The 26,917-nt window shown below is 41.5% G+C and overlaps 1 protein-coding gene across 7 annotated transcripts in view; it reads left to right on the top strand.

Annotated features, from left to right (window-relative positions):
• Window positions 1-26,917, top strand: part of INPP4A (inositol polyphosphate-4-phosphatase type I A) — a 1,931,511-nt gene that overhangs the window by 1,231,203 nt on the left and 673,391 nt on the right. For all 7 annotated transcript variants that reach the window (XM_044072185.1, XM_044072184.1, XM_044072183.1 and 4 more), the window contains one exon: window positions 25,380-25,503. In XM_044072185.1, the coding sequence (XP_043928120.1) occupies window positions 25,380-25,503 (124 nt within the window). The remainder of the gene's footprint in view (window positions 1-25,379; window positions 25,504-26,917) is intronic.

The following is a 26,917-nucleotide window of genomic DNA, read 5'->3' as shown; positions in this document are numbered from 1 at the left end:
GTTTTGCTAACTTCCAAAACCTTCGCGGGTAGTACCACATCCCCAGAACTGGATCTATAAGAATTCGGATGACAGACCGGAACGCCATTGCCTTCTCCTTCTCGCAGGCCTTCACCCCCGCCTTTCTGATGCATGCTACGTGTTGATGTCACCTCGATAGCATTCCCAGCAGCAGCGTTAGGTTGCGTCATCATCTCTATGAGCCGGGTCAATTCCCCACGCATAATGGCCATTGTCAGTACAGTGTGAACATTTCTAGTATTAAATTGGAAAATTACAATAATTCTGTTATCAGGTTTAAGAAGGGTAATTGTAGATCTAAGAATTTAATATATCTTGCCAAATGTACCCAATGTGCTTGTTTTTATGTAGGCAAAACTATAAGATGTCTACGCAATAGAATATACGATCACCTTTATTGTATTAAGAAGCATGATGAAAAAAATGCACTTTGGAAGCACATAAAGGACAATGATAAATGCACTACTTTTCATTTTGGTATTTTAGAGATTATTAAACAAAATATTAGGGGAGGGGATATTAAAAAATAGTAGGTGAAAAAGAAACCAGGTGGTAGATTTTGCTTAATGCATCTGTTTATCCTGGAATTAATGAATACATATCAGTTAAACCTATGTTAGAATATAAATGAGAAGTTAGGTATGTATTAAATTTTAATAAGGAAAATTTCATTAAAAGTATGAAGAAAAGTTATATTTTTTTCATATTTTTTTATTCATTAATAGTTAAATTAGGTCTTTCAGTATATATTTATTTGCATTTGTATCTTAGAGTATTGGGAGGTTATTTTAAATTAGAGCACTGGCACTTTAAATAGGTACTTAATGAATTTATTACATGTGACTCAAGTATGTGGCTATATATAGCTTGAATCATTGAAGAATAAACTGTTCTGATGAAGTCTTTATTTGAAGATGAAAGCGCTTAACGTGATTTTATGTGTACTGTTATAATAAACTACATTTGGTGTTTTACGAAGTGACCTATGGACTAATTTCGTAGTGCTGGTGCTGGTTTTGGATGCTGAATACTGGAACTGCAATTATCCTGTGTAGACTGGCTTTCCAAGTTTGGGAGTTAGCCTCTCAGAGTCAACTCACCCTCCAAGCTGTTTATATTCCTTCCACTCAAAATATTGTGGCAGACACTTTGAGCAGGTCCATGACTCAATCCCACAAATGGATGTTACACAGGGATGTGTTTCTGGACATTGTGCATCAGTGGGGTACGCCTCAGGTAGGTCTCATCACCTCACCTGTGAACAGTCAACTTTCAATGTTTTGTGCCAGAGTTCCCATTCCTCTGGTATGGATGGTGGATGCCCTATCTTTCTCTTGGAAGGGGATGTTTCTCTATGCCTTCCTTTCTTCCTGCGTCTCCAAAAAAGTCCTGTTTAAGATCCAACAGGAGCAACCAAAAATCTTTTTGGTGACTCAATTTTGGCCAAGACAGCATTGCTTTCCCCTTCTTCTGCATTTAGCCATCACAAGTTACCCCACAGAGTGGACCTACTCACACAGGACAAGGGATCTCTAATACATCCACAGATGTCAACCCTGCAACAGACTCTGTGGATAATAGGGTTTTGAGCTCCTTTAGAGACCTTTTCTATGAGGATGTGCTGCACGTTGTGCAGGAGGCCAGAAAACCCAGTTCTAGGAAATCCTGTATTTCCCAATTTAAAAGGTTTCCCATCTCTTGTCTTTCTAAGGACCTACAACCACTGATGGTGGATGTTCTAGTGGTTGTCTCTTACCTTTGTGAATTATTGAAGAGTGGAGTGTCGTACTCCTCAGTAAAAGCTCATCTTTCAGCAATCTCTGCCTGTCTGCCTATGATTCCTCCCTTGGCTTCAAGGTTGGAAATTAAACTTTTTCTTAAAGGCTTCCTTCATATCAGACCACCAAGGAAACCAGTTCCTCCACCTTGGGATCTAAATTTTGCTATAGAGAAACTTACTTTGGCCCCTTTTGAACCAGCATGTTCTTCTTCTCTTCAGTATTGCACTTGGGAAACAGTTCTTGTGGTCATCACCTTGGCCATATGGATCTCAGAGCTCTTGGTAAAAGAGTTGTCACTTAATCAGTCCATTAATTTGCCCACCTTTTTCCCATCTCCACATTCCTCTAGTGAGAAGATTTTACACACCTTGGCTGTGCATAGAAAACTCAGAGTTTCTTTAGACAAAATCAAGCCTATCTGATCATCTTTTTATTTCCTGTCATCCTAGGGCCCTGGGCAGGCCTGTATCCAAGCAGACTATCTCCAATTGGATTCACAAAACCATTTTCTTTTGCTATGTGCCTCATGGGAAAACTCTTGTTCCCAATAAAGGCACATTCCATTAGAGCTGTGTCCTCTTCTGGTGCTTTCTTCAAAGGTCTGGACCCTCAACCATAGTAGAGTCTCATTTTTAAATACAGATGTTATTGAACATGCCCTGGATGACTTAAAGCATTAAATCGCAGTTGTCATATAAAATCTTTTTTATCTAAATGTTCTTTCATAAACATACCTCTACCATCCTGATTTACTTGTTCAGTTACTGTAAAGGTGAATTTATTATCCTGGTTACCCTTTATATGTTTACTTAAAGCATTTAAATCAGGATGCTAGAGGTGTTCAATAACATCTGTTTTAAAAATTAGACACTACTATGGTTGAGGGTGTTAATAGTTTGTATAATGAATGTGTTTTATCATTATATTTTATATATACATATATATATATATATATATATATATATATATATATATATATATATATGTGTGTGTGTGTGTGTGTGTGTGTTTATATATATATATATATATATATATATATATATATATATATATATATATATATATATATATATATAATTATTGTGTTTGTAGAACATGTTATAAGACAAATAGTTCTGGATTTGATATTATTGGTTATTGTAATTAAATAATTGGTTACATAATTATATTTAAAGCATTTAAAGGTTTTAGTAATGTTGGTGAAGAAGCTCCATTATTGTTTGAGAACAAAAGTGCTAAACTTTTAATAAACTTGAATTTTAAGTCAATTGGGTCTTTGTGAGTACAGAGGTGTTTGTGGTTATGCAGTTTTTATAGTTTTTGTCGGTAGTTTCTTTGTGATATAGTGACCTGGTCTTCATTGCACACCCTCACCAAGCATTATGAGTGAGACTCTATTTCAAAGGCAAGAGGGAGTTTTGCCATTGTACTTGTTCTAGGCATGTTAGCTAGGGCATTCATCTAGCTTTCATATTCACAACCTGGTATTCTGCCCAGTTATTTTAACTAAGTGATGACAATAATAATAATATAATGTAATACAATCATATACATACCTCTAAACCTCTTAGAAGAAGAAATCTGGACAAATCCAAACATAATGGGGGGACAGATTTTAAATATTATTCTTATAAACTTTGAAATTTGTTAGAATAACAGGATTTCTGTTACCACACTTTTTTTTTGAAGGATATAAAGTTGAAACTCAAATGTATGTCATTGTTTAGTGGCTTCAATCCTCAGTGATTTGCCAGAAAAACACAATTTTTATGAGGACTAGGCCAGAAATATGAGGCACAAATCTAGATATTCTGTGAAAATCTGGACAGTTGAGAGGTATGATTCTTATAAGGTACTCACAATAACAAAGTCTGGTCTTTACATTTTAGGCTCCTTCCCACTATCTGCTGCCTTGATTCCTAAATGCTGTATTGCTGTAGTCCTATGCATTGCTGGGAGCTGCATGCTGTCTCATGAACTGTCATTGGTGATATTACCTTTGCAGTCTAATTTAGCCCATTGTGCAGACCAGAGGCCAATAGTATAATTTTTGTATAGTAAAATGACCATATAAGACAAGTTGCCATGCCCTCTCGGCGGGCCTTTATGTGTGCATGGTAGGGTACAGTAATTATGTCATCATTGATTACTGCTGGCAGGGATCAGTGGCAGAGACTGGTCAATGACATTTTATTATACAGTTCAAAGGGTGTGTGTCCATATGTTTTGTTCTGTCATACACGGTCAGCTGTGCTATAACACTAGTGACTGCAGGTTACAGAAATGATTGAGCTGATGTTGTCAATCTTCATTTATCCTTGACATTTATGACTCTGTTCCAACTCTCTGAACTGGCTTGGCTGCTATAACAGCTCGCGAGAACCAAAAACTCTCAAGTTAAGTCTCTACCCAGAATATCCCTCTCCAGATTACTTTAGATCTCATTTGTTACTCTTCTACTAAGAAGCGTCAGACAGATTCTCTCATCAACTAAAAGTTAAAATCTTTCATATATCTATCTATTCAGCTATCGTGTGTGTGTGTGTGTGTGTGTGTGTGTATATATATATATATATATTTTTTTTTTTTTTTTTTTCTACCCAGTTTATTCTTTAGTTTGCTTATTCTATCCCTCTTCTAGAAATAGTTTTCACTCTCTCATTTCCTTTTCTGTGAGTGAGTGTGCTACTATTACCTCATGGTATCTGTTTCTAGCATTGTTGGTCGTTCTTTCCTTTCCCCCACCTCTTGGTAGTTCTGGCTTACCGTTGTTGGTAGCCTTTTCCCTCTAGTGTGTGTATGCCTTTCTCTAGTGTGTGTGTTTCTACCAAGTTGATAAATTTCCTTAATCAACATAACAGATAAATCTCGAGGAACGACTGGTTTCAAGCAATGTCAAGATTGTGGTAGGAAAATGTCCAACTCTGATGGGCATTCCTCTTGTGTTTACTGCTTGGGCCAGGCACATTTACAGTAGGATTGTGTTACCTGTCAAGCCTTTAGTCACTGGGCTGTTGTAGAAAGAAGAAATAAACTGATTTTAAAAGGTCTGATTAAAACTTATTTTGAGGATGCTTTGTCCAGTCAATCCAAATCTGATGTATCTTCGCCTTCCTCTCCCTCTTCCTCTAAATATGCACATGGACAGAAGAGGAGTCACTCAGTGTTGGTGTCCCCTTCAGCTCTGGCAGCCAAGAAACACAAATCACCAGTTCCCAAACTTTCTGCGGAACTGAAGTTGATAGTCAAAACAATCCACGGAACTGACCTCTTGGGCATCAACTGTGATAACTACTACTAAACTGCAGGTCTCAGTGCTGGCCACCACGATATGGATGGTCCAAAGGGCACCATCGATACCAGTCCCCCCGTGGCACCATCTGAGATCTTGGAACTGATACCTCTCCCAGTAACTTCACAACCTGGTTTGATTTCATTTCCCAGGACAATATATTCCCCCTCAATTGATCCTTTCATGAGACAACTTCCAAGCCCCTTTCTAGAGAGACCAGAATCCCCCTCAGCTTTTTCTGTCCATTCCTCCAGGAGTCTGACAGAAGTTGACATTGTGTAGTTAGTGGATCACCGCCTCATGGCCAGGAGTCTTACAGTCTCTTCCCACATCCCACTCCCTTCTGAAGATGGGACTTTCTGTCCTAAGACTCCACTGAATCTTCCTTCTCTAACTTCCTCTGAGGGTTTAGAGATTACAACTTCAATTCTTCCTGTTCCAGGTGCTCCAGTACCAACAGCCTTTCTTCAGTTCCAGAGTCTGCCTTGAGTTCTTCAGTTCCATCTGAGCCGACAGACTCCCGGGGTCATAGCTCCACTGACGGATCTAAGGGCTTTGGATCGGCATCGGTGGGCTCTTCCACAGCTCAGACTTTAGGAGTGGTTTCGTCTGAGCAGGATGGGACCACAGTCCCAAGGTTGTCCTTCTCTGTTCTGGGCTGTTATCCCTCTTCAGGGGACCTGCCTTCTAGGTAATGGAAAGGGCATTTGCCTCTTCAAGTCCTCAGCTGGTCCCTTCCCTATCGGAGTATTATCTCGGGACGACTCCTTGTCAAAAGCTCCCACCAAACTCCATACCTGGGCAGCGAGCACCAAAGCTTCAGGATACCCCTGCACAAGGCCCTTCTTCTTCTGAGTCCTCCAGAGAGCTTCCCAGTGAGGAAGTGCCCCAGAAGAAGACATGTAAGAGAAAACACCTAGATTCCCCAGACAAATCTGTCACAGAGGACACAGACTTCAGTGATGGGGAGGGTTCCTTTCGGTCCCCCCCAGAAGATGTCTCTTTTGGAGGCATTCTAGAGATGTTAAAACAGAAAGGTGACTGGAAGCCCAAAGACCCTACCTTGGAGGCGTAGGTGTACCTGCAAACTTTTGGCGCTTGCCCTTGTATCTCTTGAGTGACCCCACTTGCTGATGATCTCATTAGATTGATCGCGCAGTGGGCTTGGAAGGCCCCTGACTTCATAGAGCCAATCCCCAGGAGACCTCACAGAATTCTGATATCACCATAAGACCATCAGTTTTGGACTAAGGGACTAGCAGTAGATGCCATGGTGGTTTTGGCAGCAACTAAGAAGGAACTTGCAGAAGAGAGTTTCTCTGTTCATCTCCCTAACCGAGATTCCAGGGCGATGGACAGATTTGGAAAGTGGGTTTATGCATCATCGACCTTCTCCTTAAATTCCTTGAATTTTATGGCACACTTTACTAGACTCCAAAGGAATCTGGTTAAGGAACTGTTGAATACCCTTGCAGGAGCTGTGTCTGAGGAAGTTCAGGATAAAGTGGCCTTCCAGCTGGCTACCCTAGAGTCTATTTCCAACTCATCCATGAGGCTCATTGAGCATGCAGCCTAAGGGATGACTAGGGCAGTGGGTTCCAGAGTTGCCATAAGGAGACATGCCTGGATGCGCTTGTGTGAGTTTGTGGAGCCATTTAAGTCTTCGTTTATTAATGCTCCTTTTGACAGATCATCATTGTTTGGCCTCAAAGTTGAAGAAACCTTAGTCATGTGTGAGAAAGATGGAAAGACCCTATCTGCAGTGGGCTTATGTTTTTCAGCTCCCCAATGGTTCTAGTCCAGGAGCCAGAGGAGCGGAAAGATGTTGTTCAAAAAATCCTAAGGGCCCTTTCAGGGCACACATGCCAGTGGCTCCCCTCAGGGCAGAGGTGGGAGCTCCAGTGGAAGACGCTGACCCCATGGCAGAGGTGGTCCACAAAATCAGGGTTCCAGAGATTCTTTCTCAGGGAAGCTCTGCCAGTACTCCTGAAAGGAGACACGATTGCTTGCCTCTGGAGACAGTCGAGAGAGAGTTATCCTTGCACTTAAGAGCCTGGTGACAAATAATCACAGACACTTGGGTGCAAAGGATCATTGCCAGAGGATAATATATCCCCTTCACTCTCATTCCAGGGTCAGGAAGAAGATTCACAGATGTTCCACTCAATCTGAGGGATCAAGCAGCTCTGGAAATTCAAAAGCTACTAGAAAAAAGTCATCCAAGAAGTCCCACCAGACCAGATAGGATCCGGATTTTACTTTTTGGTGCCAAAAAGCACAGGGGACTTGAGATCAGTTTTATTGTTCAGCAAGCAAAATTCCAGATGGTCATGTTTCAGTCTGTCCTACCTTAGAGGAAAATGATTGGATGTGCTCCATAGACCTTCAGGATGTGTATTACCACATAAAAATGGACAAGCATTCCAGAAGGTTCCTCCGCTTTCTGCTAGGAGCCAGTCACTATCAGTTCAAAGTGCTGCCCTTTGGCCTCACCACACCCCCCAGGATGTTCACCAAGTGTATGGCAGCAGTAATAGCTCACTTGAGACTGCATGTATTCCAAGTTTTTCCATATTTTGATGACTGGCTATTAACCACTCCCAACAGGCATCTACTGTGTCAAGCAACAGACTTTACTCTGTCTTTTTTGCTTATCTAGGCATTACAGTGGATCAACCAAAATCCCACCTTAGCCTGACTCAAGATTTGGCATTTATAGGAGCCTGTCTGAATACTACCATTTCTACAGCTTCCATTCCTTTATACAGGCTGCAGAAAATAAGACTTCAAGTGCAAGCTATTCTCTCCAATGACAATGTACCTGCACTATTAGTAATATAAGCTCTAGGGTCCATGGCAGCAGCAATCACCCTAGTTCCACTAGCAAGATTTCACAAAAGACTTCTGCAGTGGCTTTTGGCTTCCCAATGGTCCATCCTGACTAATCCTTTAGTGCATCCCATTTTAATCACCAGTCATTGCAAGAAGGACTTTTCCTGGTGGATGGAATACGAGTAAATTCTTTTAGGTTGACCGTCACACAGCTCAAGGTAATCCTAATTGCCCCCTTCTGGCCTCAACAAATCTGGTCCCCCTTTCTATGGCCTCATCTAATTCACTGTCCATGGACTCTGGACCCAGATCCAGATTTCCTGTCCCATCCTCAGGGACTGGTGCACCTCATTTTACAGAACCTCAAGCTTACAGCTTGGTTCCTCCAGTTCCATTAGTCGCCAGGCAGAATAACCTGTCATCTTCAGTCCAAAAAAGTTTATTAGCTTCCCATAAACCTTCCACCAGGAAACTTACCACAGCAAGTGCAGAAGATTTTCTATTTTGGCACACAATAATTGTCTTAATCCCTTCTCCACAGCGGCTGAAATGGTATTAGAATTTTTAGCTACGCTTTTTGAACAAGGAACTTCCGCTTCTCCTGTTAAGGACCAACTAGCTGCTATTACTAATTTCCACAATGACTTCAACGACCACTCTTTAATTTCACATATATTGTGTAAAGTGTTTATGAAAGGAACACTGCTGTTAAAACCACATTGTAGAGATCCTCTGGCTCCTTGGGACCTTACCTTGGTGTGCAGTCATTGGTCCTTACCCTCTTTGAGCCGACGGCTACCTGTGACTTGAAGTTTCTTTCATGGAAGACCATTTTTCCTGATAGCTGTTACCTCCACCAGAAGAATTTCAGAGATTCAAGCATTATCTTCAAAATCCCCATATTTAATTTTTCACAAGGATAGTTTTACTAAGAACCAACCCATCATTTCTTCCTAAGGTAGTCTCAGAAACTAACATTAATCAATCCATTGATTTACCTGTCTTCTTCCCAAGTTTTTCTAACAGAGGTGAATATTGTTTACATTTGCTAAATGTTCATAGACAATTCCATTTCTATCTCAGCAGAACTAAGGAATTTAGAAAGTCAGACCAGTTATTTATCTCCTTTTCGGGTCAATCTCTGGGTAAACCTGTTTCAAGTCACTTTATCATGGTGTTTAAGAGATTGTATTACCTTCAACAAGTGCAGCAGGTACTTTGCTCTGATCCGGGGCATCACCGAGAGATGCTCTAGTTCACACTTGGCCCTTGGGTCTCTTTTATGCTTATCTTCCACTTCCCCTGATTCCCATATTTTTACAGAAAGCAAGCTGAAGATCTCAAGTAATCTTCGTTGCCCCCCTTCTGGCTTCGATAAGTATGGTTCCCCATCCTACTGTCTCATCTTCGTTGTCCTCCATGGATACTGGAGCCAACTCTGATTCTCTTTTCACACCCATCAGGGATCCAACATCCCAATATTCAAGCCTTTATGACTAACTGCATTGTTTCTCAACTTCCAGTAATAGTTAGACAGCCCAGGCTTTTTTCCCATGTTTATGATGTTATTTTGGCTTCTCAAAAAGAATCTTCCAAAAAATTATACAAAAGCAATTGGAAAAGATTCTCCCTTTGGGCTATGAATAAAGATGTTGATCCCCTTTCTGCCTCAGTGTCTATGATTCTCCAATTCTTCTTGACAACGCTTTTTGAGGAGGGAGCTAGTTTATCTACAATTAAACTTCAGCTGGCAGCGATTTCTAATTTTCACATAGGGAACAGATATATTTCTCTAGCTTCGTCCAAACTATGTAAAGCTTTCATGAAAGGAATTTATTTTCTAAGGTCGCCAATAAAAGATCCCTTGCAATCCATATGATCTGATGGTTGTACTGCAAGGCCTAATGCAGAAACCTTTTGAGCCTTCAGCAAAATGTGATCTGAAGTTTCTGTCATGGAAGACAGTTTTCTTTGTAACCGTCACATCTGCAAAGAGAATATCTGAACTCCTGGCTCTCTTCAAAATCTCCTTACTTAATTTTTCATAAAGATAGGGTTTTCTTACAGACTAACTCTTCCTTTTTACCTAGAGTGGTGTCAGAAAATAACGTTAACCAATCCATCCATTTATCATTATTCTTTCCAAAATTTTCCAGTAATGGAAAGGACATGCTGCATTGTCTTGATGTGCACAGGCAATTATGTTTTTATCTTCATAGGACAAGACAGTTCAGAAAACCAGACCAACTCTGTTTCCTTTTCTCCAAAAAAGACTAGGTTATCCAGTATCCAAAGTCACTCTAGCAAAATGGATACCAGACTGTATTTCCTGGATTTGTTCTCTGAAAGGCATGACATTATCTAAACTTCCCAAGGCTCACTCAACTAAAATCCATGGTCACATCATCTGCTTTATGGTCAAGAACATCTACTGATGACATTTGTACTGCAGCTACATGGTCCAGTGCTAATACTTTTGTTACTTATTACAAATGGGATGTTATTTCTAGAAACAGGGCCACCTTTGGTTCGGTGGTACTGCAGAATATCCTTCCATGAGGGCCACACAAGATTAATTTACATAGGAATTGTGCCCCTTACGTTGAGGAAGAATGAAAAGGACATCAGATTTAAAAGTTATATTCTTGTCATAACTAGGCATTTGTGTTGTCCATTTTCATTCTTAAGATCATAGGATTGTTGGGGATTACTAAGCTACCAACACAGAAGTCATTCTAAGCCCAGCTGTTTCAATCCAGTGTAATACCGTAGAGGTACTAGTCAGAACCAAAGATTGCATTTAGTGGTGACTGCCCATGTCTAGGAGGGTTTTGGGTGCTATCCCCAGTAAGAATTTATGGTGCCCCATCCACTCATCCGGGCTCCTCTTGAACAGTGTCATCGAGGTGCTCTGTTTCATATGAAGTAGTAGCCTGTTCCAAAGACGTGGCAGTCACTGGGAAATAAATCTGCCCCTCCAGCATGTCCTATTTAAGTTGCAGGCCGTATTTATGTCCCTGGAATGGATAGGCCTAGACCCATTTGATTTGCAGATATGCAGTAAGTTCATTAGGCATGGGTCTTGGATTACTCTACAGGCTAGCATAAGTCTCCCCTAAGAAGTCTATATGATACAGAGTATAGTGACAGGGATTTTAGTTGGTCCGTTTAAGGCACATTCTGGAGTCCCTTCTATGTTAGAAACCTCTGAGGTCTCTCAAATCGCTGTAGGTGCTTAGTATGGTGCATACTGAATGTGATATTGTACTCAGTTATGGGCTGGATAACTGCTTGGTATAGGGGGGTTATAACTTCTTTTGCTGTTGAGACAATGCCTTTACTAATCAAGTGAGCTACGTGGAAAGCTTTCCTTACAATGGTAGACATGTGGTGGTCGAAGTTAAGGTTGTGGTCAACCTGTGATCCCAGGTCCCTTACCATTTCATGGGTACATAGGGTATTGTTATTGATTTGATAGTGTGAAGGGACATTGTTTGTGCCAAAGGGAATGATGATGTATTTCTTTGCATTAAGTTTGAAACTATGACTAATATACCAGTCGTTGGTCTGTGTGAGACCATCCTGAAGTATACTAACATCATTTGGGGATTCAGTGATTACACCTAGTTTGCAGTGGTCTGCAAACTTGGTCAGCCACAACCTTTTAAATTTGACCTGTACGTCTGAGAAGCATATACCCAAACAGTGGGGGGTCCCCAGCACTGACCCGTGTGGCACCCAGCTGGTAACAGGTCTACTGGTTGATGTGGAGTCACCCGCTTTGATAGTGTGTGTCCGGTTAGTGAGCCAGTTGACTACTACAATGAAGGGGTTTACATTCAATTTGCTAAGTTTATCAGTAATGCCTGAATGTGGGATTATGTCAAAGCCATTGCCAAGCTGAGGTATGCTGTGTGCACAGATGTGCCCTCGTCAGAGGCCTTGGTCAAAATGTCAAAGAAATCTACCAGATTTAACAGGCAGGATCTGCCCTTCACAAAGCTGAATTGGGTAGGATCCAGGGTTTGGAGGTCACCTGTGTCTTTATTTATGAGGTCCATAATGATACGTTCCATGGCCTTACAGATGAGGTTGGTCAGACTTATGGGTCTGTAATTCCCTGGGTGTGTTGCTAGGCCACCTTTGTGGAGGGGAATAACTGTAGCTATTCTCTATTCCACAGCAACAAAGCCTGTGGTTAGGCTATGATTGAAGAGTACTTAGTGGTGATGCCAGTTCATGTTTTAGCCTGTTTAGAAGACAGACTGGGATGTCATTTGGTCTCATAGAGGCCGTGTTCTTTGCCTTGGACAGGGCTTTGAGGACCTGCTCTTCAGATATGTAAGGTGGGGGGAAGTTTGGGGGAGGGTTTGTTGCAAGTTAGGAGGGGAAAAGGGAGTGAAATTTTCACCAAACCTATCTGCTAGCAGATTCGCTATCTCTGTTGGGTCAGTGAATTTGATAACGTTGACCACCAGTTCTGCACATGCTTGGGTTCTACCCTTTAGGTTACGTACATAGCTGTAAAAGGCCTTATGGTTATCCTTGGCAGTACTTGCTAAGTTTCTGTCAAAGGAGCTCTTGGAGGATTTGACAAGTTGCCTTATTTGCCTGTTAAGGTGAAGGAGGGTGCTTTTCCCATTGTTGGGTCCTTGCCTTTGTTTTCTTGGACAGCACTGTTTTGCATTTATTGTAGAGTTTGTGTATGCTGGAAGCCCTCCATGGCAGCTTGATTTTACTTGGAGCTCTGGCTTTTATTCTGTCTGGTACAGCCGAGTTGATACACTTATGCATGCAATTGTACAGAGCTTTAGTGTAAGCTTCGGTGTGGTTACTACTTTCAGCTTGGGGTGGGGCTTGGAATGCATTTATACCTTCACCTAGGAGGGTATAGTTTGCCTTGGTGAAGTTTTTTTAGTCTGATTTCACCCTGTGTGATTTCTGGTGTTAGTGTCAGTTCAAAGGTGACTAATTTGTGGTCATTTTTAACTAATGTGGGTCCAACAGTTGCAGCAGTGCACCTATTTGACATTTTGGTTAGGACCCGATCTCAAATGTTTGTACCTTAGTGAGTTTGGGCTAGAGTAGGTTCCCCGGTTGATGGTGGAATAATTGAAACCCTCCATAACCAGTGTTTTCAATAAAATTTGCATGGTCTTCAGTTTGGTTAAGTAAGTTTCATGGGTGTCTTAACCCATGGAAGGGGATGTGTAACTGGCTACGACTTAAATGGGTGTCTTACCCATCATAAACTGGACCTGGAGTAACTCCATTGAGTTGTCCAGTCTAACAAGACGTGAGGTGAATTTATCTGTAATATAGATAGAAACACCACCTACTTTGGTTTTCACATGTTTATTTTGTGGTTTAAAGGTGTGGAAGGCATTCTAGCCTTGCAGGGGCAGGGTACTGTCTGAGGCCTTAAACCAGGTTTCTGTGACCGCACAGACATCTGCATCTTCAAGTGATAGCAGTGCTTCGAGGGAGTGCACTTTTTGGTTTAAGCTCCTAGCATGTAGCAGCATGACCCTTATTTTGTTCTGATTGGTTAATTTCACATTGGTAATGTTGCTTTTCAGTCCTTGCCCAAAAAAGGCACTATGGGGGAAGCAAGAGCCTTTGCCAGCAGCCGAAAGCCTAGGGTTGCCTGGTGCAAACAGTCTCTGACAAAGCAGTGAGGTTTTTCGACCATAGCTTCTCAGCAGACAAGAACTGGATCCCCTTGGAATGACACGAAAAACTAAGCCATTTATTGAAATCAATCATTTTTGTTTATACTGTGACAACATTCTTGGTGAGGGTAGTATGCTGCTCAAGGCTAGAGACATACTTGCCTGGGAAACACACTCAGAGAGCTTGACTCTGTCTCTCCTCATTTAGTCTGGTGAGGTCCGTATCAGGTCATTCACACCAACATGAACTATGACATAATCATGACGGTACTTGTTACTGAGCGACCTGAGTGCATGAGTGATTTGGTCAGTTCTGGCACCGGACAGGCAGCTGACCGTGACTTTCCCCTTGTCCAGCCTGGTGAGTGGGACATCCATGTGTCTCTCTCTATTTTTGAGTGTTCCGCCTTATGGGCTTGGTGGGTGAGACACTGGTGTTGCTATGTGTCATGGGTGCTGTGGAGACTGTGTTAGCTGTAGCAGACTTGTGTTTTGGAGGTCTCTGGTGTTTTGGTAAGTTTTTTGAGAGAACCTCTGCATATGTGGATTAAAGTGTTTGATGCGTACTATGTGTATGAGCAGTGGTGGGTGAGTTGACAACCTTCTCCATGTTAACTGTTTTGAGTGAAAGCATGAATTCTAGATTCTTGGTGTAAGTACATCTCTCGCACTCTGTACTAGACTGTGTTATTAGTAGAGGGTTGTATGTGTACATGAGGCAGTTACTTCACTGCCTCAAGAGACCCAAATCAACAAGGTTGGCAAGAGAAAAAAGCGTAGTCCAACTGTCCATAATGCTAGGTTGAAGACTGTTGTCACTAGGGGGTGGCTTTTCAGAAATGACCACAGAGGAGCTGGGTGAATGGATATTTCTGCCTGGGTTTTAAGTAAAAATTTGTTGAATTTAACTATCCGGCTTTGGCACACAATTGCATGGTAGTATGCAGTGCTAAGTGACTTGCAAACGAGCAGAAATATTGCCTAAATACTGGAAGCTAAAACTTGAAAAAAAAAAACTCAACAAAATTCAAAAGGACTAATGAGTATGCTTATTTCAAGCCCTAGACTGGCCTTCCTTTACCAGTCAGGTACCATTCAAACACAATTCTCTCAGACAAGTGCAGATGGGCACCTTCCAGTCCAAGATGGCCTGGAAAACATGCTTAGCAAACCATTCCAAACAGTTCCAGAAGCAGCAGGCCTCGATCTGAGCAGTACTACAGCTACTAGCTGCCCTAGTTTCAGCAGGAAACACTAGAGAATATTTAACACAATAGAAAAATAGTGAGACTCTGAAAAAAAAAAAGTTTAGAACGGCAGAAAATCAGTCAGGTGGCTCTAAAGAATGATTTAAACAGTTAACAGATCGTTTAATTAAGTACTGCTTGGTGGGAAAACCAGAGCAGGCAGAACAGATAGCTTTAAAAATGCCAGTAAAACAGTGGAAACAACAAAAAAGCAATTGAATCCAATTTTACAGGCATAGTGTAGCAGGCAGTTGCAGTATAATAGTGTATAGTTTAGTACACGGTAAATAAATACAGTATAAACGTAGGTGACAGGCAATAAAAAGTGCCATAAATAGTATAAATAAGCAAAAAAAAAAAACAGTGAACTAACTATGTTCTTTTGGAATCTCAGAAGCCCCTAGTTGTCTGGTGTCTCAGCTCAGAGTTTTGGCTGGTAGCCTACCTCAGTTCAGCACAGTACAAGCAAGCAGAAACCTGCTCAGATGCAGGACTTAAATACCAGAAGCTAAAGCTTGGGGGGGGGGGACTCTAACAAAATTCAAAAGAACCAATGACAATGCTTATTTCAAGCCCTAGACAGGCCTCCCTTTACCAGTCAAGTGCCGTCCAGGTTGCTGGAGAAACCTATTGGACTGTTTTGGAACCTACGGGTCCAGGTTTGAGCCCTGTCTTTCTATCAAACTATTCCTGTCTCTGTTTTACTATGGGGATAGGGCAGCAAACTCAATCTGAGGCTTTGGGGATGCAATAGGGCATTATGGGTAGAGGGAGGACCTCAAGAGCTGGATCCTAAGTCTGGAATAAGCGACCAAGTCAGATCTGAGGATTGGCTCTGAACCCATACATTGGGGAAGAATGAAAATGTACAACACAGATGCCTAGTTATGATAAAAACTTAACTTTTAATTATTATGGTGATAAATAAAATTCTGCATCTGTGGCTTATTCTGAGCGAACTGCCTTTAGGATTCTGGAATTCCCTTTCAATTATTTCAGACCACCAGATATATACTGTCTTCCATAAAGAAAATAATGTTTTCTTATTTTCTGTTTTGGTTAGTATGCATACCTGTTACAAATTTCAGTGTGTTCGTTGTAGACATCTTACTTGAGAACATGTTCTACCACTGAGGATTTTCTTCGTGTTTCACTGTTGCAATCATCACATTTGGGTTATCTGCCTGCAGGTAGCCCTCAGCCGGCCTGAATACCAGAGTCTTCAGATTTCTGCACCGGATGCTGTCGCTTCATCCATGACGTCAGGTCATCAGGGGTATAAAACATTCAGCTGACACCATTACATCAGTCTTTCTTGCCGTGTGGTGCCCGAAGCAGAAGCAGTTTGCAAGTGCTTGTCGGCCGACTCCTGAAATTTTCGTTTTCGAGTTTCAGACCCGAAGTCTTCAAAAAAGATAAGTACCCCCATTGGGGATCCTTTTTTCTTACTCTAACCGATGTCAGAAAAAATTAAAAATTGTCTTGCCTTTGGAAAGCAAATACCTCATAGAGATTTTCATTCTTACTGCGTCACCTGTTTAGGCCCAGACCACGATGTCCCTCACTGTCGGTTTTGTGCCTTGTTCAATGCCCAAACTATTTGTCGGGCTATTTTTGTAGCTAAATACTTTCGTTCTCGATCTCCATACTCCAAAATGGCTTTGTTAAGCCATCCGACTATCGATCTTCCGAAAAAACATAAGGATAAAGATAGACTGCATAGGTCCAAAACTGCCGATGACACTTCTGTTAAGCTAGTCGCCAGTCCACCGGTACTCAGTGAGGCGCTTTCGCAGCCCCTGATACCCGCTACTACAGATTCGCAGGCCTCTACTGAGACCCATTCGGAGTCCAGTATGCCACAAGATGCTTCTTCAACTATGGAACCTACGGATGTCTCTACCTTGGATGGGTCCGGAGCCGCTGTGCAGGCACCAGCTTTTGAGGGTGTATTCAGGCCTACAGACTTTCATATTAAACCAACAGCATCATTTCCAGCTAGAAGAACTGAAATCCTCAGGCCTAAAACTCGCACTATGCCTCAGAAACAAATGCTTAGAATGGCTGAAGACCTTATTACCTTAATTAGGGGAAGCCAGCCTTCCCCCTGTAAGAGACCTAGAACCAATTTTCTTTCTGATTCTTCTGATCAGGAATCTGATATCTCTGCTCCTTCTGATTACCAGGATTTGCCCTTATCTACTTATGAAGATTCTGATGCAGAGGATTTCATTCCCTCTGCTTCTCCTCCAGAAGATTTTTCTTTTGGTGAAACTTTCCATACCCTTAGGGAGCATTTCCACTGCGAAAGCCAGGACTATTCTGAGTCCAAAAAGAGACTTAGGGAATTCTTACTCCTGCCTCAACACAGGCCTCTAGCTATCCCTCCTGTTCTGGCTGTTGTAGATGATGTTTTCTTGGAATCTAGCCTTACCCCAGACACTTTACCTCCAGCTCCCAAAAAAACGGACAGGTACTACAGAGTACCTGACTCTCACAAGTTCCTATTTAAGAATCCTACTGCGGATCCAGAGACTATTTCCCAAGGACCAAAAGGCATTAAGGCTACTGCTGCCAAAAGCCCTACCCCTTCTGATAGAGATTCTAGAGCCTTAGACAGATGGGGTAAGAAGGTTTACACTTCTGCTACTTTGGCCATTAGGGCTCTAAATTGCCAGTTTCACATGTTAAAATATCAGCAGCATATTATGGGACTACTTAAAAAGAAAATTATGTTGTTTCCTGACTGTGCCAAACACAAAGACTTGCAAGATTTAATGCATTCTGCAGAACAAGTTGGTAAACATACTTTGCAATGTGGTTTTGATGCTTTAGAAGCATCTTGCAGGGCTGCTGTCACTGGGTCTGTACTTAGAGGGCGTGCTTGGCTTAAGGAACAAAACCTGCCAGATAATGTTAAAGCTAAATTTCTGGATGTACCCTTAAACCAAGACCGCCTTTTTGGCAACAAAGCAGAGTAAGCCCTCAAAAAGATGGAGGAAAAAGCTAAATCTATGCAAACTGTTAAAGATTTTCTACAAGTACAGCCTCCCAGATTCAGTAGGCATTGGCCTTCAAAGAACTGGTCCTTTCCAGTCCCTTCCAGGCCTTCACAGTCCAAACCCAGGAACAGCAGACCTCCAAGACTTCAGTCTCAGGCTACACACAGATGTAAGCAGTGGGGGGCTCCCACTTCCAAAGCAGGGAGTAGTAAGCCAGCCCCCTACGGAAAAATGGCACAATGACTTAACCTTAACCCTTCCAAGCCCTGCTCAACTACTTGCTCCCTTATGAGGAAAGCTCGCCCTGCATGCAAAAAACTGGGAACTCATTACCCAGGACAAATGGGTTTTGAACATAGTTTCCCAAGGATACAGATTCCACTTCCACACACTAACAACCCCAAATGGTTGGCCATACCTCCCCCCAAATCAATGGGTGGAGGCCCAACAGCAGGTTCTCTTCCTTCTCAGTGTCAGGGCTATTCATCCTGTCCCAGCAGAACTAAGGGGACAAAGTTTTTATTCAAGACTGTTTCTTGTACCCAGAAAAGAAAACTCCTGGCGTCCTATCCTGAACCTCTCTATTCTCAACACCTTTCTGTTGGTTCCAAAATTCAAAATGTTAACTGTTCAACAGCTTCTTCCTATGCTAGCCAAGGATACCTGGCTGGCAACCCTAGACTTAAAGGAAGCCTACCTGCACATCCCAATAAGAGAATCCTGCAGACAATACCTACATTTCAGGTGGGCTCTATGCACTTTCAGTTCTCTGCACTTCCCTTTGGCTTATCTACTGCGCCCAGGGTGTTCACAAAGTGTCTAGCTCCAGCCATTGCATTTTGCAGGCAGAGAAATATTCAAATGTACCCATACCTGGATGATTGTCTGATTCAGGCAGAAAGCCAAGACTTGCTATTACAACTCCTGGCATTTGTAAAGAAACTTCTATTCTCACTGGGGTACACCATCAACGAAAAGAAATCTCACCTAGTACCCTGCCAACAGATTGTATTCCTGGGGGCAAGTTTGAACACAACTTCCCAGATGGCATTCCTCACTCCGGAGAAACAAGTTTATTTGACAACCTACTTCAAACTATTGGCCACAAAAACCCAGCTGTCTGCAAGGAAAATACTGCAAGCCCTGGGGTTCATGGCCTCTTGCATTCTGCTAATTCCATATGCAAGACTGCATATGAGGAAAGTACATCATCATCATCCTCTTTCGGCTTTTCCCATTAGGGGTCGCCACAGCGGATCATCTCTTTCCATTTTTTCCTATCCTCTGCATCTTGCTCTGTCACACCAACCGCATGCATGTCCTCTCTCACCACGTCCATAAACCTTATCTTAGGCCTTCCTCTTTTCCTCTTACCTGGCAGCTCCATCCTTAGCATCTTTTTCCCAATATACCCATCATCCCTCCTCAGCACATGTCCAAACCAACGCAATTTCATCTCTCTTGCTTTGTCTCCAAACTGTCCAACATGAGCTGACCCTGTAATATACTGATTCCTAATCCTATCCATCCTAGTCACACCGAGTGCAAATCTTAACATCTTTAACTCTGCCACATCCAGCTCTGACTCCTGCCTTTTTGTCAATGCCACTGTCTCCAACCCATATAACATAGGTGGTCTCACTACCCTCTTGTAGACTTTCCCTTTCACTCTTACTGGTACCCGTCTGTCACAAGTCACTCCCGACACTCTTCTCCACCCATTCCACCCTGCCTGTATTCTCTTCTTCACCTCTCTTCCACATTCACCATTACTCTGAACTGTTGATCCAAAGTACTTAAACTCGTCCACCTTTACCAACTCTACTCCCTGCATCCTCACCGTTCCTCTACCCTCCCTCTCATTTACACACATATATTCTGTCTTAGCCCTGCTGACCTTCATTCCTCTGCTCTCTAGAGCATATCTCCACCTCTCCAGAGTCTCCTCAAGCTGATTCCTACTCTCACTACAGATCACAATGTCATCTGCAAACATCATAGTCTACAGGGCCTCCTGTCTGATCTCATCTGTCAACCTGTCCATCACCACTGCAAATAAGAAAGGACTCAGAGCTGATCCGTGATGTAATCCCACCTCCACCTTAAACGGATCTGTCACTCCCACTGCAGTTCTCACCACTGTCACACTACCCTCGTACATATCCTGTACCACTCTTACATACTTCTCTGCCACTCCCGACTTCCTCATACAATACCACAACTCTTCTCTAGGCACCCTGTCATATGCTTTCTCCAAGTCTACAAAGACACAATGCAGCTCCTTCTGACCTTCTCTGTATTTCTCCACTAACACTCTCAGCGCAAACATTGCATCTGCAGTGCTCTTTCCTGGCATGAAACCATACTGGTGATCACTAATCATCACCTCCCTTCTTAACCTAGTTTCTACTACTCTTTCCCATAACTTCAAGCTGTGACTTAATATGAGGAAACTACAATGGTATCTAAAATGTTTATGGTGTCAACATTCTCAGGACCTGGCAACAATGATTCCTATCATTCCTTGTCTAAGGTCAGAGTTCCTTTGGTGAGCAGAGGACTGCTACAACTTCAAGGGACTCCCTTTCACTCTACCCCTGCTGCACAAACCCTAACAGACGCATCAGACTATGCATGGGGGGGGGCTCACATGGCAGGGCAGTGCATTCAGGGCAAATGGAACCAGAGACAGATGTACCTGCATATCAACCAAAAAAGAATGTTAGCTGTACAGAATGCTCTGATAGCCTTCAAAGACCTTATTCTCCAAGGACAACTATTGGTAAAGACAGACAACACCACAGTTATGTGGTACATAAACAAGCAGGGGGGGAACCCACTCCTATCCTCTCTGCAGACTAGCCATGGCTCTGTGGAGCACAGCCTTGAGCTACCAAGTGCACCTACAAGCTCAATTCCTGCCAGGCAAACTAAATTCTCTGGCAGACGACTTAAGCAGAAATCTCATGGACCCACACGAATGGAAACTAGAACCCAAAATATTCAACCTCTTGAGGAACAAATAGGTGACCCCAGAAGTAGACCTGTTTGCCTCCCCTCAGAACTACCAATTTAACAAATTCTGCACCAAAACTCCCTACAGTCAAGCTTGGAAAGTGGATGCCCTGTCCTTTACCTGGGAAAGCCTCTCGATTTATGCCTTTCCCCCTCTGCCTCTCCTCTCAAAGGTTCTACTAAAGATCAAACAGGACAAGCCAAGAACAATACTGATTGCACCAGACTGGCCACGCCAGCACTTGTACCCCCTCTTGCACAGTCTGACACTGCTACAACCATGGCATCTGCCTCAAACCCCTTCCCTGCTGTCCCAGCAGGCAGGCCAGATTCTACACTGTCATCTTCATACCCTGAACCTTGTAGCCTGGCAATTTCCATGAGCTGTCCTCTAGCATCCCTCAGTAAGCAGGTGTGGGATGTCATTCTGGAGACAAGGAGGCCTAGTACCAGAAAATCCTATACTGAAATTGGAAAAGATACTGCTCGTGGAGTCAGGCTCAGGGGATGGCCACAACGGTGCTTAGCTTATCTCATATTCTAGAGTACTTAACAGAAATGCTCCACAAGAGCCGATCCTTCTCATCAATTAAGATTCATGCCTCTGCCATTTCAGCACATTATAATATTAAGCCACCCTCTTCTCTCACCCCTTGCTAAAACAATTCCTTAGAGGGGCCAAAAATTTAAGACCTCCCCCCCCCAAGAGAGCTCCCACTCCGGCCTGGAGCCTTAACTTTGTATTGGAAAAGCTCAATCTTCCCCCCTTTGAGCCAGCTGCAACAGCAGAGTTGAAATTATTTTCCTGGAAAACAGCCTTACTTCTAGCCATCACTTCAGCAAGAAGAGTGTCAGAATTATAGGCCCTCATGGCAGTGGAACCCTTCATTGTCTTCCATACGGGCAGGGTTTCCCTCAGGACTAATCCTTCCTTTATGCCCAAGGTGGTGTCTAGTGTGGCCCTAAACCTCAAAATTTATTTGCCTACCATTTTCTCTAATCCACAAAACAAAGGGGGAACGGATACTGCACTCTTTGGATGTGCACAGACAGTGTAGATTCTGTTTGGACAGGACTAAGCCTCTCAGAAAATCTGATCAGCTACTAGTTGGCTTTGCTTCAGGGACAGAGGGGAAGGCCATTTCAAAGCAAACCATTTCCAAATGGTTAGCCCATTGCATTAATTTCTGCTACAAGCACCATGAAAAACCTACCCCACAGGGGATAAGATCACATTCCACTAGGGCTGCATCTACCTCTATGGCATTTCTCAGAGGAGTCCCTACCAGGGACATCCTGGAAGCTGCTACCTGGAGCTCTGTACATACCTTTACCAAGCATTACCACCTGCCTATCTTTTCTAAATCCAGAGCTGGATTTGCCACAGCAGTCTTACAGGGCTTAATAGCTGGCCCTAATGCTTTTTAACTACCTCCTCCCTTCCTTAGCTTTGGGAATCAACCCAAATGTGATGACTGCAACAGTGAAACACGAAGAACATAGTTGTGTACACTTGCCATAAATGTAGATGTTCGAGTGTATTCACTGTTGCAGTCCTGGTTACCCTCCCTACAAGGTACCTAAAGATAATTTACTGGTCCACTGCTATAAAAGTAAAAAAAATTAAATCTGCAACTTTGTTGGTATCTATGCCGGAGCCATCTGGAATAGTAGAAGTGCCGGAAATGGCAGAATCAGAGTGCATAATAGTAAATGCACCCACCATGGCAGAAGAGGCTTTACCCACTTTGGAACCTTTCACATGCACAAAGTACAGCTTTAGACTTTAAGCTGTTTACAACGGGGTATTTTAGTATTGTGTAGGAAACAACCAGGCAACAGCAGAGGCCTGTGTCATTCTCCTTTATGGACCAGTTTGTGGTCGTATTTATATTCAAACTGAATTTAAAAAGAAGCCCCTCTCATTTATCCATTGAAGAGGAGGATTTTTACATGGTGTAAACTATGTCACCAAAATTTATATATATTGACCATGAAGAAAAGCCTTACAGTTTACAGGCATCTTCCCACATGTGCAGAAACCAGTATTTACATGGTTATGTGGAGAGTTTATGAAATAACTGGATAATAATCCATCTTCTTATACAAAAAAAAAAAAATCAGTCATCAAGATGATAGACAATGAGAATATCCTAATTTAAATGGTGAGTCCCATCTCTGCTCCATACATTTAATGACGTTATGAAAGCAAAACTGTCTGTGTTCACTTACTCGGTATCCAGCAGCACCCAAGAGAGCAGATAGATTATATAAGGCTCCTCAGAAAAGGCAGGATCTGTCTTAATAATCTATAGGCAGACCCTCTCCACAGTTTTTTTTCCACTTTTTCTCAGTCTAGAATGTTCTTACTCCTGATGGCTTTTGTCCTTTGCAAGGAACTGAAGACACTAGACAAGTATAGTAAGAAAATATACATCTCCAGTATATATATATATATATATATATATATATATATATATATTGTAATTTATTTAACAATTGTTTACTGGGAAAGGCCGATTTGGAATGAAGCCAGTTTTCAGCCGGGGCCCTGGGAGAAACACTCCAGATGCATGTCTTTGAAGCATGGGAGGAAACTGGAACACCTGGGGGAAACTCACACTAATGCAGGGAGGACATGCAGACTCTGCACAGAAGGCACTCCAGCCAAGAATTGAGCCAGAGAACTTCTTGTTGTGAGGCGACGATACTGCTGCACCACTGCACCATCCAAATATATATATATATATATTTTTTTATATATATATTATATATATTTTTATATTATATAATATAATATATATATATATATATATATATATATATGTGTGTGTGTGTGTGTGTATGTGTATATATATATATATATATATATATATATATATATATATATATATATATTTTATAATAGTATATATGTATTTTTGTTTTTTTTGTTGGGAGTCCTATTTCAGGTCAGATTTGGGAGATACTACAAAAAGTGTCTTGGTGATGAAAAATAAATAAATTAAAATAGAAGACCAATGACACAGTTAGTAAAACTGAGGCTCACATGCTTAAGTATGCACGTAGTACTGTGGATCCCACTTACAGAGCTATATGTCAGGGGTTTCTATGAGAAGGTATATGTGACCAAAAAATTAAACATGCCCTGAGGATCTTGTGTCAGTTGCTGGATACCCCAGTTACCAAGGGTTTGACTTTTTGCAGAGAAAATGTTGTAGGTATTCTAATTTGACTATATACTTATATAGAGATGTGCCAAAATGGTCATTATGTTCTAATATGGGTCTGATACGTTAAAGGGGTAGAGCAGGGCAATAATTTCCTTGGACCTGGAGGATATGCTTTATTAATTAGTTGGGCTAAGTAAAAGGATTTCCTAATGACAATTGATGCAACATGTGCAGGTTTCTCCAGTGATGGTATCTAAATTTGAAGGGAGTGACATTTATGAATGGGTGTAAAGACTAATCCATATTCTCTGCTGTAGGTGGTCTTACTGTTTCTTAACTGGTCCATTTAGAGTGAAGATGTGCATAGACAACCAAAATACTATACTAGGAGACCCCATGTTTAAAAAAAAAAAATGTTTTTAAGAAATAGAAAACCTGCCAGTAACTGAACAAATCTTGTCAAAGTGGCTAGTTCACTGCATTACCTTTTCCTATAAGTACAACAAACCTAATCAAGTTATTATTAGAGGACACTGAGGACAACAAGTTCAGCTACTTGCTTTAGAAGTGCTTCTGTGTTAAGACATTTTAGAAGGTGCTAGAAGGGTAACTGTTCACACCTTCATTGCTCACTACAAGTTGGAAGCATAGTCTTAGAGTAGGGCAGTCTTTTGCAGTTCTTTGTTGTGGGTGATCCTGTAACTGTCCACCTCCTGGAGTAAGCAAGCACTGCTTGGAATTCTACATAACTGCTGTATATTTTTCATTGTAGCGAATCTTCCTGAATAAAGCACAGCTGTGTAAATTATTTGAAGAGAAATCACTGTCAAAGTAAAACTTCCCTCTCACTTTACCCCATTTGGGGAATTTTGTCCAGCTTAATTACTGCTATGTTATCTTGATAGTGTTTGTTGGATTTATTGCATTTTTGGATATACCAGTTTCTGGCTTGGCATATGGTATTTGCTTTCAATAATCAACACTTCCACGTAAGGCTTACAGGCTTGCAAAAACAAGAGACTGCTGCATAGCAACAACAATGGGTATGTTGTTGGGAGTCCCTCACTGCCTGCACCTTTGCAGGCATAAAATCAGAGTTGGTACTCTTAGGGAAGATAGCCACTACTGGAAAATTCTGTCTGGGACATGGAAAGCAAAAAGTGGATAAGCTGTTTTTTGATTTACAGTTGCAGAAACCTCTTCTGAAAAATCTACTGCTATGGTAAGTGCCTTACACAAATGAATCCTTTTTAGTTAAGGAATTACAGTAACTACACTGATAGTCTTGTTACGGGTATGAATTTCTGTCTTATGGAAAGTTTATTTATTTTTGTTTGCTTACAGTTAACTGCCTTGATCTGTGGTTTTATTATTAAACTCAGAAACTGCCTTCATGATAATGGTTTCTTGCGGCAACTATACACAATTGGTTTGCTGGCCCAGTTTGAAAGCCTGCTCAGCACATATGGTAAGTGCCATTATACTGAATGATATGTTATAGGGAAATGTGTTATGGGTAATAGCATATAGCAGTAACAGGCAGCTTCTCATTTCCTGTTTACTTTTTCTTTACAATTTATTTACTTGCAAGAGATCTATTTTAGCTAAACCAAACTCCTTCCAGGGCAGACCCTAAAATAATTCAGATATATGTTTATATTATCAAAGTATTTATTGTTTATCTTTCGTAATACTGTTCTGATTGCTGATAGTCACACCTTGCTATACAGTAGATTTTTTAAACAACCTTATTAAATTATCCCTAAGCAAACCTACATTAATAGAAAAGAAAAAAACATATTGACATGTTTTTTGGTTATATTACATATGTTTTCCTTCTTTATAACATCAGTCCAACATTATGTAAATTGCTCAGCTAAATCTCACTTCTGAACATTGTTCTATGTGTATTGTTCCCAGACATTCCATTTATTTGAATGTAATTTGCTCCTTCCCTTTTCTATAAGTCTCTCTTCTAGTTCTTTTATTTCTTTTACAATCCTCAGTACTTCAAATACAGTTGGTTTAGACTTTGATTTCCATTTTCCAACAATTGCGGATTTTTGGCAGCTAACTGAATCAAACCCAACAAGTCCTCACTATGTTGAGGCAATTCAGAGCACATGTCCCAGCTTACAAGTACCATTTCCTTAGCTGGAGTGATTTGCTCATTCAATATTTCTAACAGAATACTCTGCAGGGAATTTTTAAAATCTGCCATCTCATTACATTCCTTAAACATATGTTCTCAGTTAACCCTTTTTTACCCATTACACCTTCAACATTTGCTGTCTACCTGAGGAAGAATTCTTTGAAGTCATCTTGGGATATAAAAACAATTATGCAAACACTTCCCAGGCAGAAATATTAAACCTTCTGGAATGTGTTGCATGCTTGGGAGCCATGCACATGTCCTCACGTTGTTCTCTTGTAAATTGCTTTTCCAGTCTCTCATCCCAGTCTTTTCTAACATCCTTTAATTGATTATTATAGCTATTGTGCAATATTTTATATGCCCTACTGATTATCCTTTTTTTAACAGCAGCTTCTATTCTAGATTCAACTAAAAACTCTTATCAGAGCAGGTTTTTCACTTGGGTCTCACCTATTTTTTTTCTGTTTGCTATTTGATATTATTCACTGGTGGGGAGGGCAAAGTCTAGCCTGCAGTCCCAAAGTTTTCTTGGCATCATCTCACTCTGTAACTTTTCCCTGTCTAGTTATTTGCTCCCAATACCTTGGTTTCCTTGCCAGTTTTCTCCAGTAAGTTCCAGCTGCCTCTTGCCTATTTCTGTACCCCTACTTGCAGTTATCCCTATTGGCAAAATCTCCTTTCTCCATTCCGGTTCTGCTTAGTTCTCAGAATACTTTCTGTTAGTTTG

This window comes from Protopterus annectens, chromosome 5.part0, assembly GCF_019279795.1.
Source record: "Protopterus annectens isolate FY-2018-M chromosome 5.part0, PAN1.0, whole genome shotgun sequence".
NCBI lineage: Eukaryota > Metazoa > Chordata > Ceratodontiformes > Protopteridae > Protopterus > Protopterus annectens.
The sequence above is the reverse complement of the archived record's forward strand: the minus strand, read 5'-3'. Positions and strand labels throughout refer to the sequence as shown.